The sequence below is a fragment of the Typha angustifolia genome, chromosome 13, assembly GCF_048772165.1.
Source record: "Typha angustifolia cultivar Huaian chromosome 13, ASM4877216v1, whole genome shotgun sequence".
Classification (NCBI taxonomy): domain Eukaryota; kingdom Viridiplantae; phylum Streptophyta; class Magnoliopsida; order Poales; family Typhaceae; genus Typha; species Typha angustifolia.
In genome coordinates, this window is record NC_133251.1 from 1,680,116 (window position 1) to 1,695,062 (window position 14,947).

General features: G+C 37.0%; 2 protein-coding genes across 11 annotated transcripts; one reads left to right on the forward strand and one right to left on the reverse strand.

The window, feature by feature from the left end:
• Positions 1-102: 102 nt before the first annotated feature.
• On the forward strand, positions 103-1,703 carry LOC140773180 (nuclear transcription factor Y subunit B-3-like). The gene is made up of 2 exons (XM_073115611.1): positions 103-956; positions 1,036-1,703. The coding sequence occupies exon 2, from the start codon at positions 1,104-1,106 to the stop codon at positions 1,683-1,685; it is 582 nt and encodes a 193-aa protein (XP_072971712.1). The 5' UTR covers positions 103-956; positions 1,036-1,103; the 3' UTR covers positions 1,686-1,703.
• On the reverse strand, positions 1,688-14,852 carry LOC140773178 (uncharacterized). 10 transcript variants are annotated; one of them, XR_012106425.1, is made up of 28 exons: positions 14,551-14,851; positions 13,697-14,413; positions 12,695-12,800; positions 12,504-12,601; positions 11,728-11,865; positions 11,498-11,566; positions 11,284-11,406; positions 11,040-11,189; positions 10,826-10,957; positions 10,659-10,738; positions 10,357-10,451; positions 10,196-10,263; positions 8,717-8,818; positions 8,515-8,585; positions 8,083-8,190; positions 7,885-7,960; positions 7,140-7,276; positions 6,883-7,042; positions 6,586-6,765; positions 6,370-6,486; positions 5,780-5,935; positions 5,152-5,322; positions 4,943-5,055; positions 4,520-4,643; positions 3,011-3,106; positions 2,878-2,940; positions 2,388-2,783; positions 1,688-1,706 (listed from the first exon to the last, which is right to left on the reverse strand). XR_012106425.1 is itself a non-coding variant. In XM_073115607.1 (28 exons), exons 1-28 carry the CDS (start codon positions 14,698-14,700, stop codon positions 2,615-2,617), a joined length of 3,663 nt encoding a protein of 1,220 aa, XP_072971708.1. In that variant the 5' UTR covers positions 14,701-14,851; the 3' UTR covers positions 2,132-2,614. The 10 variants fall into 10 exon arrangements, 4 of the variants coding, with proteins under 4 accessions (XP_072971708.1, XP_072971707.1, XP_072971709.1 ...); XR_012106423.1 differs by lacking the exon at positions 1,688-1,706 and adding an exon at positions 2,111-2,221; XM_073115607.1 differs by lacking the exon at positions 1,688-1,706 and having other exon boundaries at positions 2,132-2,637; positions 2,744-2,783.
• Positions 14,853-14,947: the final 95 nt, after the last annotated feature.

Sequence of the window (14,947 nt, forward strand, 5' to 3'; positions counted from 1 at the left end):
CAGATTCAGTGTTCTTCATTACTTTAATATTAATATTATATTATATTAAATATGATTCTTATTATTTATACTAACTAAATAATAGAGTTTTTATCTTGGCATTAGCTCTCTTCCGATATTAAAAATTATAATATCTATTTTAGAATCAGTCTCATTCTACTAGTGAAAATTCTTATTTAAACAAGTAAGGTGGCAGCAGCTGGAGATGTTATTACTATGGTATGATCCCATGGTTTTGAGATTGAAATCAAAAGTGATGTCAAATCCCTATAAATATTTTATGTCACATTCAATGCTTGTCAAGCTAACAACATGACAAAGTTTTGCCAACTAGAGGGCTTTATTAAGTTGTAAGTACTAATATTTTTTGGCTAATAATACTAACAGAATAAAATGATTGATAAATGTATGTAAACCTGATTACTCTAAGTAACGTCTGATCTCAACGTGAGTATTGCACTTCTTCTCGGTCTACAGGTAACTGAGTTCATCTCGCTTGTACGTACACGCCAACCTATAATTGGACTTTATAAACCCACTATTTTAATTTTTTAAAATACTTAAGAAAAAGGAGAGAGTGAGAGAGTTTATATTATTTTTATTGTGAAAGAGCTCGCTGCTCCCTACTCCAATTTATTATTTTAAGCTCGTGTTCCAAACGGACGGTCAGGATGGTCCCTCGTGTTGCAACACCTAAGACGATAAATTGACGGTTTGTCTCTGTCCTCGTGTCATTCTGGTTGACATACTAGGACGAAGATCCAACGAACGCGGCCATTCTCTATCACAGAGGAGAGAGAGAGAGAGAGAGAGAGAGAGAGATTTTTTGTTGGTTTTCTCTTCGTCCCAAGTCCCCCATCCTTCTTTAGTAGTCTTCTTTCTGTTCGATTGCACGTCTTGTTAATCTTCATTCAGTTCATCTCAATCCAATTCTTCTACGACCTCGGTCAACTTGGGTAAGTCCGAATGCGTGCGAGCTGAGGAGGACCCATAAAGTTAGCTCCTTTTACCGATCTCTTCTCTTTGAAATCTTAGAAACTCGTGCTGCGATCGAATTCCCATCAGTTGTCAAGATCCCAACTTTGAGCTGAGAGACCGAAGGGATGGCGGACTCCGACAACGAATCCGGCGGGCAAAACGGGAGCAACGCCCACGCCCACGGGAACAGCGATATCTCGTCTCCCCGAGAGCAGGATCGGTTCCTCCCGATCGCAAACGTGAGCAGGATCATGAAGAAAGCCCTTCCCGCCAATGCAAAGATCTCCAAGGACGCGAAAGAGACCGTTCAAGAATGCGTCTCTGAGTTCATAAGCTTCATCACAGGGGAGGCATCCGATAAATGCCAAAGAGAGAAGCGTAAGACCATCAATGGAGATGACCTCCTCTGGGCAATGACTACTCTTGGATTCGAAGACTATGTCGACCCACTCAAGGTTTACCTGCAGAAGTTTCGGGAGGTGGAAGGAGAAAAGCTTGGGGGTGCCGCGCAGCCGCCGCAGCAGCACAAGGAAGGCAGTGGAGTGACGATGATGATGATGATGGGGCAGCACATGTATGGGTCTACGTCCACGTCGACATCCACATCCACATCCACAGCCACATCGGACATGTATCAACATCATCATAACCATCAGGTGGCTATGGGCGGAAAAGGAAGGTTGGGTGGTGGAGGGAACGCTACGTAAGGCGGGTAATGTTGTTTAGCTCTGTTAATGTAATTAGCGTCAAGATAAAGATAGTTTTAGAATAGGACATTGTTTCATCGCAAAAAGAAACAGAGAGATATTATTCTCAACCAAAACCCCCAAAAATACTATCCTTGAGAAATCTGTCTATGTTGTTTCTCTGATTGTAGATTAAGGTTATATCTGTATATTATTGCAAGTTATTATGATGAATGCAGGTTCCTTATATTGTGTTGTATCGTAGACATGTTCTTGTCTAGGGTAAGAATTTAGGTGAATATATATATATATATATTCCTTGAGAAATCTTTTACTGTTGTTTCTCTTGAAGCTTAAAATTGAAATCCGTCTCTTTAATAGCTGCTAGTAGTAGTAGAGTTGCAGATTCCAGCGGCTAATAGAAGTGATCAATATGTGAGACTGGAGCTAAGCAAGAGAATAAATAAAACATATTGAAAGCCGTCTCTGTGCTCATAAAAATCCTCAAACTTGGGACAGTCGAAGGCATCTACTTTTTCTCAAGTTGGCCGCTCAACCTTTAAGATGCTCAAACATGTCCAAACAAAAATATTAGATGCATAGACTAATTGTTGCCAAAAGAGAAATATTCTAAATGTGGCGCCTCTGTCTTTTAGCTCTTACTAGATGACAAACAGAAAAACAAAAAAGAAAAAGAAGAAGAAGAAGAGATGAGGCCCCTACCAGCTGCATCAATGTGCTTGAGCATGCCATGATGTTCTCACGGGAACCACAGCAGTGTAACCATCAATGAGAAGGTTTCCTTTTTAGTTTTGCTCCGATATTTTTCTTTACAATGTGGAATCTCTCGCATGATATTGGTGCTTTCTGTGATAATCTAGAAGCAAGATCATCCTGCTCACCGGGAAAAGTAGATGCTCTTCGGAAGTAGAATTAGCATTTGAGACTAATCAGACAGCTGCATCTCGTACACCTGCAAAAAATAGCTCGGCAATATGAACTGCAATAGTTCATTGATCACATAATGGCAATTTTGGATCATCGAGTTCTAGTTTATGCCAGAGCCTTCAAAGAATCACCTCTGCCTTCAAAATATGACCTTTCAGATTCAATTACACCCTGAGCGAGGTAGACATCATAGACCAAGTTAGGATGTAAAGCTTTTCAAAAGATATGGTAAAGAAATAAGTTTGCCAATATAAAACAAATCTACCTTCAGAATTAAAAGGGCAGCCCCCTTGTCCAAAACCTCATTGTATTCGCCACATGACAGGGTCTGCAAGACATTGATGAATCATATGTGGACAGAAGGGGAATTACTTCAAATATCGGAGATAGAGACCTACTTGTACACAATTTGGACAACCAGTGGCACCCAAACAATTGCATGTTGTAATCTGTTCTAGAGCTGCAGCAAGGAGTTCCCCGAAGAGTCGCTGAACCTATTTCAATACATGGATAGGTTTAAGTTGCTAAGCATATCAAACAGTACCATCTCATATTCTCATGTTCATATCATGCTTACCGTCGCTTCGAACAAAATAATACTAAAAATATAAATAATTAAAGGAATGAACTCAGCTGCTTTATGAAAAAAAGAAACAAAAAGGAAAAGAAAAGAATATATGCATTGCAGAACTTGCAAGAAACAACTGCCGCAACACTCTTCTAGCAGTAGGCTTCCAGTTGTTATTCCTCTCAGAACTTTACTATAGTTTACTTTCAATCTGCATATTGGCTATACAGCTGGAGTGCACCTTCCGGTTTTAAAAGCTATAAAAGAATACCAGCTATTTCCGCTGTCTTACATCTGGTTGTATCAGCTCTACATAATTTTTGGTGAACTGATGATTTTTCATAGTTTCTCATTTTGCCTATGTGGGAATGCACACTCTTGTGAGATGTGCACTTGTGTGCATCTCCCATATTCCGTATCATGCATGTGAGTGATATATGCATTAGTTCAGCTACCAGTCTGGATTGGCTAACATGTTTTGTGTTGTGAAGTGCATAAAAAGTAGCTCTCTCAAGACCATTCTTTTTTTTCCTCTCACATGAGTTGGATGTATAGTAGGCAGATATCAGATTAAGAAGTATCAATTGATTGCTCTCTCAATATTACCCATGAATAGAACAATGTATATTACATGCCCACTCTAATAATAAGCAGACATGGAGAGCATGACTTCTCATAAATCTTATACAGCATATAAATATTTCCACTTCTGTGTCAGGTTAATATGCATATAACTGCATAAGCATGGAAAGCTCAATGCCATGGGTGGAGTACATCTTCAGATGCATCGCCTGCATTTGTCTATTGTCTAGACATTTTTTTTATGAAAAGATTATTGTCTATACATTTAGCATGAAGATGCAAGATAGGCAGATAAGCAAATATTAGTGTTAACTGAGGATGTGCATGTATGAATGCTTGTGATAGTCACATGCTTGCATGCCTGCAAAGTTAGTGTTTGTCTATACCTCAATAGGTGGATACGTATATCTGCACTGAAGGAAGGCTTGACATATAAAAGGAGCCAGGGCAGTTACTAGCTGTATGTGCAAGAAGTATGCATAACTCTGGTGGACAGGTCTATAGCCTTATCTTGAGTGACCTTCACATTTGTAAGGAAAGCATAATTTATTCTCATTTAAGCACTTCATATCCCAGTATAGGCCAACATACTAATCTTCTGTGTTTCTCGCCTTTTTTCAGTTCATGATGGTACTCATGCAATGAAAACAATTACTTTACCACATCCAGTATGTCAGCATTAGATAGAGAAGCAGGCACAAAATATCTAAGGCAGGCAAAGGCCGCAGTCACCACCAAGACTACTATATCAGCTTACCTGTGACGCAATACCAATACCACCAGGATGCCGATCATACAGCAAAATTCTTTCAGGAATAGCACGGGTTTCATGGGGATTCGCACACTCTGTACCCATATCAGAAGCATTGCACATCATATACCTAGTATAATATCATTCATAGCCATATAAGCATCCGGGAAAATAAAAGAATCAGATTTTTCTTCAAAGGAAGCAATCCCAGTGTAGCCCAGAAAAGTTAACCGAATCATGCCAATGAGCTGAATACTATAGTAGAAAACAACGTAGCAGGTAGCTAAGTTTAATAGAAGTATATAAGTGAACAGTGAATAATTTTCCAGGTGGTAAACTGTAAATTAACAACTTCTTGTTCAAGCTCAATGATTATGCAATTAAGAAGGATTAAAATGGCCCAAAATTTTATAAATAGAGGAAACATACAAAGGCACAACATTGAGGAGAGCATGGGAAGCAGCATGTAGGCCTGCACGAAATTGTAGGCCCTGCATCTCCACAGCTGTCTTTACTGACTGAGGAACTCGCGTCCAAGCTGCCTAATTTAGTCATTCACAAGGAAACAAACTGGCTGAAAGCTAGCAAGATGGTATTGTTATAGCAAAGACAAAATCAAGTAGATTGCATATTCAGACCTGTGAATCATATGAATATGTAGGCAATGCAAGCTCGACTCTATCAAATATTTTATTGCTCGCTCGCCATATGCGGTAAAACCCAAACCATTTAGTAGTAACTTTGCAAGAATTTACTTCTGCAGTGGTTCTTATGTGATCACATTCGGATTCTTTCGCTGATGGATAGGCCTAAAGCATTATCATAAGATAAAAAGGTCAAGCATAACCCTCCAGTATCGTCACTAGTGGGAAACCAGAAAGGTCCTTACCATCAAGAAATCAGAAGAATAAGAGATAAATAACAGGATAAGAAAAAGAAAGAGCAAGAAATACAAGGTTGTCCAAGTGTTATCTGTATCCAGAAAAACTTAACATACTAAAGCAAATTAACCAAGGATAAGAAGGCCAGCTAATTCCAACAGTTTGACTTTTCATATGAGAAAAATCCAATGATTAAGCAAAGAAAAAGTATAATGTACATTTTGCAATTAACATTCACGACAAGTGATCATGCTCTACTGTCACAATGAGAGCCCATAAGAAAAAAGCAGAAAAGGTGAGCAGGCAAAAATCCTTTCTAGAACATATAAATTTAAGCAACTGAATGGGGAAAAGAAATACAAGTCACGTGTTTTAAAGAACATACGAGGTCACCTCCAACTACGTGAATGTCGGTGTAATCTCGTGTCTTTGTGTAGTACTTCAAGTCAGCTTTCTGGCAGAAGGCAATCTTTGATGATAAATCAAGATCATCAACCAGGTAAGTGACACCTTGGTGAATGTACACAGCACCTTCATACACCTGAATGGGGAAAAAAGATTACCTCAAACAATTATTCGTCCAAATTAAAGTAAGAAAGAATAAAAGACTGCGACATGTAATAAATAGTTCCATTAAGAATCCTCTGCTCTCACATGGCAAAAGAAAAGAGACATTATCTATGACTATGGAAATTCTGAGCCAGAAAAAAAAACAAGAAGAATATGACAAGGAGATCTCATTTTTCACAAATCTGTAGCTCCCATTTGTCATTGTATCTCAACAACCAATTTAGAGCAAACTACAATTTTGTTTATATCATTTAGTAACAAAAAAGAGAGCAACTAAAGCTCAATCCACTAACAAGTGCTGCAAAAGAATGAGATCTTGTCAAAGTCCTTGTTCCTTCATATTTCCCTCACCAATGAATAATTAATTATGATATAAAAAACTTGAGGACAAATAGCAAAGATTACCTGGAAGAAGGCCTTGCTTTCCTCAATTTCCTCTAGTGTTTCGTTGCTGAACCTGTCTACCACTCTGTATTTCTCATTCTCAATTGCCCGCAAGCTAACTGAATAGGAAGGCTTTCCCTACAAGAACAAAGATAAAGCAAAATATCAGCATTTACCAAAAATAACCATATTATTTCTACTGAAAAATGCTATTGCATGTGGAAGTGAGCATAATACCTCAGGTCCAATATAATTCCAGGTTTTCGTAGAACAAGAACCAGTTGGGTTGTTACACAGATGCCCTTTATTCTTAAGAACCATTAGTGCCAGATTTAGACAAGGACCAAAATACTTTTCATCATATTGCAAACATAATGGCAATTCATAAGCAGCACATGCGACGTGCTGTTCTAGTACCTGTAATTAGACACATTGGGATATCTAAAATTTGAAATCGCAGGGATCATAAGAAAATCCCTTTGGTGAAATTATTTTGATATTCAACAAAATTTAAAAACATTGGTTAAGTTAAACCTTTTGATTATTAGAATCAACTTGGCAATGCTCGATTGCTCTTCCAAAGAGTTTCTGTGGAAATTTCATAAAATACTGATCAAGAGGTCCCTCAAATGCAACATAGATAGCCAACGATGGTCTTGCACGTCTTCCAGATCTCCCAGCCTGCTGCCACAGGCTACAAGTCGTAATGTTAGGTACCATTGAATTTTTATATACAGGACTAACATATAATATATGTTGAAAAAGGGAAACAATATAGTAGTCTACTTTACCTAGCAACACTGCCAGGAAAACCAAGATGTAATGTTACATCAACATGTCCAACATCAATTCCAAGTTCAAGAGCACTTGTTGCAGCAACACCACGAAGTTTTCCATCAAAAAGATCAGCCTCAATTCTTCTTCTCTCCTGCTCTACCATTTATTCCAGAATTTCAATGAACCAGGACCATCAATGTTGCAAACAAGGGAAATTTAAGACAGAGGCAAAATGAAAATAAGTGTTCAGCAAAGAAAAACATAAACTAGATTTTCATCTATTTTGTAGGAAAACATATTAATACCCGAATAGTTAAGTGATGTGTTTACACCAAAAGATACTATGGTTGTATTGTTGTAATGATTCCTTTCTTTTAAAACAGATCATACAATGTAACCAGCACAATTGTTAACTACAGAGAAAGGAAACCAACAATTTTATATCCTCCATCTCTTCCTATTTTGTCATATTTATGTCTATGGTTCACAAAATCTAGTAAGCATATTCTCATTCTTTTAGCTCCCTCCACCCTCCACAGTTATTATGGATGTTACACATCAGATTCCTTGAAATAACGAAATTGTCATTAAAATCAACTCATGGCAAAACATTCTCACTAACATGGTTGTCGAGCTTATATGGAAGGATAAGCCTAGATGAGATGACATATAAAGTTCAGTGACAAATATGAATTACTATGGACATGATTTGCGGCATCTTTGCATGGTAATCTATTCATAAAAAAGAGAGACATAAACCTGTGAAATGTAGCCGGCACGATACACACAAACAGTATGAACCAGATTTTGTGCAGTCGCCTGGAGAATTTCATGCCTACAATTATCAAAATACCAACAGCTTTGTAAATGAAAAAAATAAAAAGATCATCAAAATGCAAAAACATGAAGGGCAAGAAACTAGTAAAACTTATGTATAAATTATTCAAAGCAACATACGTGTAACATAGAACTAATTCACAGAGTTTCCGTGTTTTGCAGAAAGCAATGCAGCGAAGACCATGTTGAACCATTTCCGCAAAGAGGTAAGCAATCTCCATTATTGGGCTAGAAAAACAAAAGAAGAAGAAAAAGTAACATCATCAGTGCATGTTTATTTAAAAATATAGCAATATGATATTCAAACTGTTTTGATTTGCTAATAAAAGTCTATTGTATGCAAGAAAGATCAGAACCACAATACACCCTCAATGCCCGATAGCATCAATGTTAGTCATGTGGGAGGCCATTGCCATCTGTTATGGCAATGGCTAACCAGCATGCCCTTGTGGTGCAGCAAGTGGAAGAGAACAAATTCATAAAGGATATGTGCAAAAACGACTTTTTTATGTACTCCAACAACCAATCCTTCAAATAGTAACAGTAATGCACCTTGAACGTTGGGTTCTTAAAGCAGATTTGTCAGTTTCAACATTCTCCTTGCTGCTAAGAGTCTTGGATCTCTAAGAAAGAAAAATTTTGAAAGCTCAAAGTTTCAGCAGTATATATTATTGTGGAGTCTTACTGCATGAGCAACAGAAGATGTATAAGAGGATATGGACTATTATTATCAACAGGTGTAAAACGAAGTTACATTTTTCAAGATCAATGGAGGATTCCACAAGAGAAAGTACTTTGGACCACAAGGACTTCCATCATTCTGAATTAGCTCTAAATTCTTCAAGTTGGCCAGCTCCTGATACAGAAGGTAGTCAGGAACCTTATTTATAAGTACAAACTTGTGGTCACTAAATATTTCAAAAGTGACGTACATAACCAAGGGATAATAACCCATTCAAGTAACATTAATTTAGATAGCTCAGAAAGTGACATCTGCAAAGTAGGATAAAAAATCATATATCATACTACTATGCTAGCATTTAAACTGGAATGGCTACCAATCAGTTCAAAAGATGGGCAGTTCAATAAACTCTTGGAGGATCATATGAAAAAAAGTAGGTCATTTTGAAGAAAGCAAATAGATGATAAAGATATAAATTGACTGCCAATTAAGGAACATTCTTCTACTGTGATTCAAGAATTTAGGAACTTAAAACATGATATTTCTATTACATTTGACTTAGAAGGCTATTAAGATTCAATCTGTTTCATGTATTCCATATGTCTACAATCTGTAAAGTGGCATCCAAATCAATCAGGTCATAGCCTCTGATTGTGGGTTGCAGAATATGACTGAACAGATATATATACTGTTTCTAGTACAATATGGAAGAAAGTCATAATAATAGGACTCCTGCTATAAAGTAATAATGGTTTCAGCCATATGCTATGGCACTCCCACTTTCGACCATAACTGAAAATTTTCTTTTCGAGGTCATTGATGGTGTCAATATCCACATCCATCTAGTGCATGTTTTCCTTGAAAATCTTCATAAATCATAACCCTTCTTCTAAGCCTATTACTCGACCTTTATAAATATCTAAATATACCATCCATTGGATCTCTCCCTCCAACATTATTCTCAGTGCTCATTAGAAGTGATTACTAAAAATCAAGTCACAGACATGCAGTAATTAATTAACCATATTGAATGTCGAGCAAAAAATAGAGAAAAAAGATACATATCAAGCAATAAGCCAAGAACATGACAAACTGTCAGATGAATTTCATGTTCAGTGGATAAAGTCATAAGCACTTAAACATAAGTAAATAATGGAGATCCATCTCACACAACCTTCATTGAGACATAACTGAAGATAAGACATTCAGCTATCTTTGAATATTCTTTTGTCCTCTTTACTACCCATTGTCCAAATTCAATGGTGAACATAAGTTCTTTCGTTTAACATTTCCCATTTCGTTATCACTATGAAACCTTTGCAATGTCTAATTTAAGTTACTAAACAGATAATTACCAACTGCTAGAGTTGCCAATACCCTCTTTAATAGTTCTAAGGTGTTTCATTTAACAATTTCCCATTTCAATAGCACTATGAAACATTTACAATGTCTAAACTAGACTATCGCTAATACACTTCAGCTGTAGAAAAATTGATCATTTGTGGATAAACTTAATTAGGTTAACACTGAACAGCATATGTTTCAGCCTACCATAGCATGTTCTCGCGGGTTTGCAGAGGTTGCAGTACAAAATATAAATGAAGGATCACTACCATAAACTGCAAGGCCAAACAACACAGTAACTATTAGTTTTCACATAGAAGGAAATATAGAAAACCCAAATTGTCTCAAAAGAAGCATGTGCCACAGACCATTTGAGCAAATTCGACGCAATCTCCTGAATACAAGAGCAGTGTGGCATCCAAATGCTCCTTTATAAGCATGAGCTTCATCAGTCACAATATACCTGAATAAGGTACTTGCTGAGAAGGTACTGAACAGATGTGCAGCAAAATTTTTGGATATAACAAGGGCTATTCTCTAACACATTGGTCCTACTAACAGGTAAGGCAAATAAGAGCAAAATATCAATGCTTGATATTGAAGAAAGAAAGATGGGAATAAAAGAACTTACTTCAGTATATCAAGCATCATGAAGAAAGTAAACTCCTACCTGAGATTTGATAAAATCCGCTTGAATTGTCTGTGATGAGGCAAGATTGACATGTGTAGCATATCTGGGTTTGTAATCAACTGCATAAGTGAAAGAAAGAAAAAAGAATTAGGAAATTACAAAACTATATAAAAAAAGGGTAGACAATGTAAGGAGCCTAGTCTTACAAGTCGAGCATTATCCCTGATTCCGATACGATCTTCCTTGGAAGTATCACCATCATAGATGCTGATATTCAGATCAATTTTCAACCTTATTTTCATCTCCAATAAAGTTCTCAGCTGATCTTGAGCTAAAGCCTACATGATGACAGTAAGGCTTAGAATATGACTGGATTTGAGTTGTTGTGGATCATAAATGGAACAAGATGTATTTTGCAACCTTTGTAGGGAATATGTAAAGAGCACATGACAATAAATTCTGAGAGAGTGCTTCTAGAACTGGAACATTGTAGCACACAGATTTCCCACTGGAAGTTGATGTTGCAACAATGACATTCTTCCCAGAAATTGAAGATTGTATAGCTTTGACCTTCAGAATGATAAGGGAGTAAGTGAGAAATAAGAAAATTAAGAACCACTAAAAAGAATAGAAGCAAAAAAAAAAAAAAAAAAAAAGGAAAAACCTGATGGCTGTACAATCTTGATATACCAATATGTTTAAGTGCTTCTCTCAAAGCTTCAGACAAATTATTAGGAAATTCCACATAAACTGCATTTTTAGCTTCCATCTCTTCCAAATGCACAATCTACAAAAGAGAAGTAACAAACAATGGGACAATCCAATTTATTTTCTATAAGATTTCATGAACTCTGGGAAAGGATATAAAAGAAGAAAACCTGTCCATTTTTTCCAATTCCCTGTTTAAGATGTTCAACCATTTCAGCAGGTTCCATGGTGTGCACGCCCTATTGATGAACAGTTTAATAATTAGAGATGTATATTGTCCAAATATCTTCGCATATTATGTGTGCACTCTATCTTGGAGTAGATCATGTATATAACAGTTAAAAACGTGTCCTGTGGACGAAGATGAAATCAACAGGAATAGATAATAAGAGGAACTTACATGGCATGGTGATGCCAAGGACCTATTCTTCACTGACTTGGCTTCACTAGATTCTGACGCAGCAACATTATCCTTCTCCATTATAAGATCTTCAAAAGAAGGCACTACCAACATGCTAGTCTTTGACAGTTTTCTTTCCTGAATAACAGAATCCTCTAGCAATTCATCAACATAATTGCCCAATTTTATGAAAATGTCAAGCCAAGAACAGTGCAAATGCATGAATAGTAAAAAGAGTTGGAGAAATTCTTCCTGAGGCATAACCTACATAAAAGTTCAAGAAGTTCTGTGCCAGCATAACTAAGCTCTTTTCCCGCATATAGATCATCTGCCTAAGGAAAAATACTCTTCCAACTGACCTAATTAAACTTGCTATTTTGGAAACAGTACAATATAATTGTCAATGAGTAATCCTTAAATAAAACCAGATACCATGGAACCTGTGTGAACATACATGTGGAGAGCTGAGAGGATAGTACAGAAGTACCAACTAACTAAACAAATTTCAATATCAAATAGATAAAAAGTTTGGGCACTTTTTACAGGGAATCTCTTGGTTCTGTCTCAACTTTTGTCCATCTCACTTCCAGCGTGTGTATCATTGAAATATTGAAAGGAATAATGGGATGTTGAATTAGAAAAAAAGAAAAAGAAAAAGGAAAGGAAAGTAGTGTCATGCAACCAAAGTGTCCTACTTTCTAACACCCACTGAAGGACTCTATTGCAGAAACTTAGAACATAGAACAAAATTTCATTCTTTTCAGGATGACACATACCATGCAATTCTTAAGAGACCTCCACAGCTCGGTTCTGAAAGTACTCCAACGTTTAAATATAGAATTAATGACTGCTGCTCTAGGTACCTGTTTCCTTGCTATAATAGTGTATGGCCGAGTTTTAAACAGGAATTAGAATATATCCACAAACAAAACTTAACTCAAAATCAATAAAAGTTATTCAGTCATACCACTCCTGCACTTAGATGTCATGTCATTTGGCTCAGAATTGCCAATAACAATGGCACAGCTCAATCTTGTCGTTGGAGTTTCTTGCCTATCTGAAATTGCAACAACCTACAAAGGCAACATTCAGCATATACAGACAATAAGCAGCACAGCAGTCTGACTAGACTAAGGAACATGCTATGCACACAGAGTAGCTAATGAGAGCAGTCAACATAGAAAGCAATTCAAAATCGTACAATACGATGTATAAAGCAAAAGGTAGATAAAGTAAATTTCATGATATTAAATTGGAAGCAAAAGGATGCAAAGTGATTAACTAAACATCAGTAAGCTGATTGTATGCACACACAGGCTTTAAAGGAGAAAAGCAACCAAGGTAGGAAAGCCAAGCTTCACTAGTTTAATGGTTTCCTCAAGAGCAGAAATTATGATAAACATTTACCAAAGTGCTTAAGCAACTTGTCAATACTTGGATACGTTTCACAAAAGATCTTAAAATTTAAAATAAAATAAACTTTTGGATGGATTACAACTCTTCTTTTCTGAAAAAACTTAACTCAATAATATATCTAAAATTCCAAAATATGACAACAATTTTCCCTTTGTTTTCATGCCCTATGCATAGAAGCCATCTTATGGTATGCTCAAGATGACTATCTCTGTTGCTCTTGAAACTCATTTTGCTCAACGGTCAATTACATTACAATTTTTCATGCCAATGTTTCTTATTTTATTCTCATTGGAAATTTCTCCAGCTTATCTTTCACTCCTATATCATTGTCATTACTCCCTTACATATAATTGCATAATGTTAATGCATTTGTCAAGATCAGGTTCGAATCATAAATCATGAAGCATCAAATATGAAGATAGATCAGGAGAAAATAGTAAATACATGTCAATCGATAAGCTTCTTAAAAGTGTGACCAAAAGGAATTCCTTTGAGGCAAACAAACTTGCAACAATTACTGAGACATTGCTTTCAAGTAATAAAGATGAGTTACCTTTGGAAAAAGAACTGAAAGATTCTCCACATCTGACACACCAAAGTCATCAAGTGCAAAGCTGCCAGGCTGCTTGAAAACACGCTCCAAACAGTCCCAACTTATGCATGTCCGTTGCATTTGAAAGAATGCATAAAGCACATTCAGAAAAGTAAAGACCTTCAGAAATCTTTTCAGCCATGGTGGACACATACACCGGTCAGTCTCATTGGACAGTCTAAACAGTTTCTCAAATAGGAAACAGCGGTCCGAATCAGGATTTGATAAACAATTCACTGATTCCACAATCTGACAAACTCTATCACTGGTATGTCGCTCAAAAAGATTCATGATATCAGGGTGCAATAATTCCAAAAGAACATCATCAAGATCCCCAGCTTTCTTGCGCTTTCTATTTAGAGAAAGATTTGAAGAATTGCCACCCAATGCTGCCTTCTTGATCCCATTATCCAGATTATCCAAAGAACCAAAATTTATTGGTGTTGTTTCAGCTCGAGGAGTGCTGGATAGAGATGAAAGATCATTCATTATATCTTTCCATGTAGAATCAGCAGCAGAAGACGCCTCGGAACACTTCGCAGAATTGTTTACCTCCTCCGGAGGAGCGGATTCTAAGGGAAATTGATGTGATTTTCTCGTGAAGGGAACAATGACTAAAAATTCACCGTTCTTCATTTGAAAGTTACCTACTTGCGTTTCCAACGTTAATTTAGCACCCTTCAGCACAACATATTTGGCGAACCATTACAAACCCAAAAATGGAAAGAAAGAAAGAAATGGATTTGGCCAACATTTGATTAAGAAAACGACTAAGATTTCGAGAAATGGGAAAACAAATGGGAATCGAATGGTACCTTGAAGAAGAGATGGAAGTTGGGGGATCTTATGGCGGGAAGGAAGGAATCGTTCAAGATTGCCTTCAGATCACGTACGGAACGGTCCGGAGATATCGCAATGGTGATGGATTCCCCGTCTAGGGTTCGGACTTCGACCTCCTCCTCCATTTCCCGAACGGTTTCAAGTTCCAACCGGTTTGGGATCAATTCTCGGGGCGTTGGAAACCCTAATCGTTTATTTTGGCGCGGAAGCCATACTCGAGTCAAAGAACAGAGACTCCGCTGCTCGGTATCATCGGCGGATTCTCACCCGTCTCAGTATTCGCGGATCGCAATTAAATATAATAGAGTGTGCGTTTTCTGTTTCACCCGCTACATTATTCGTTTATTACAATTCAAGCCCAATCTTTTCAAA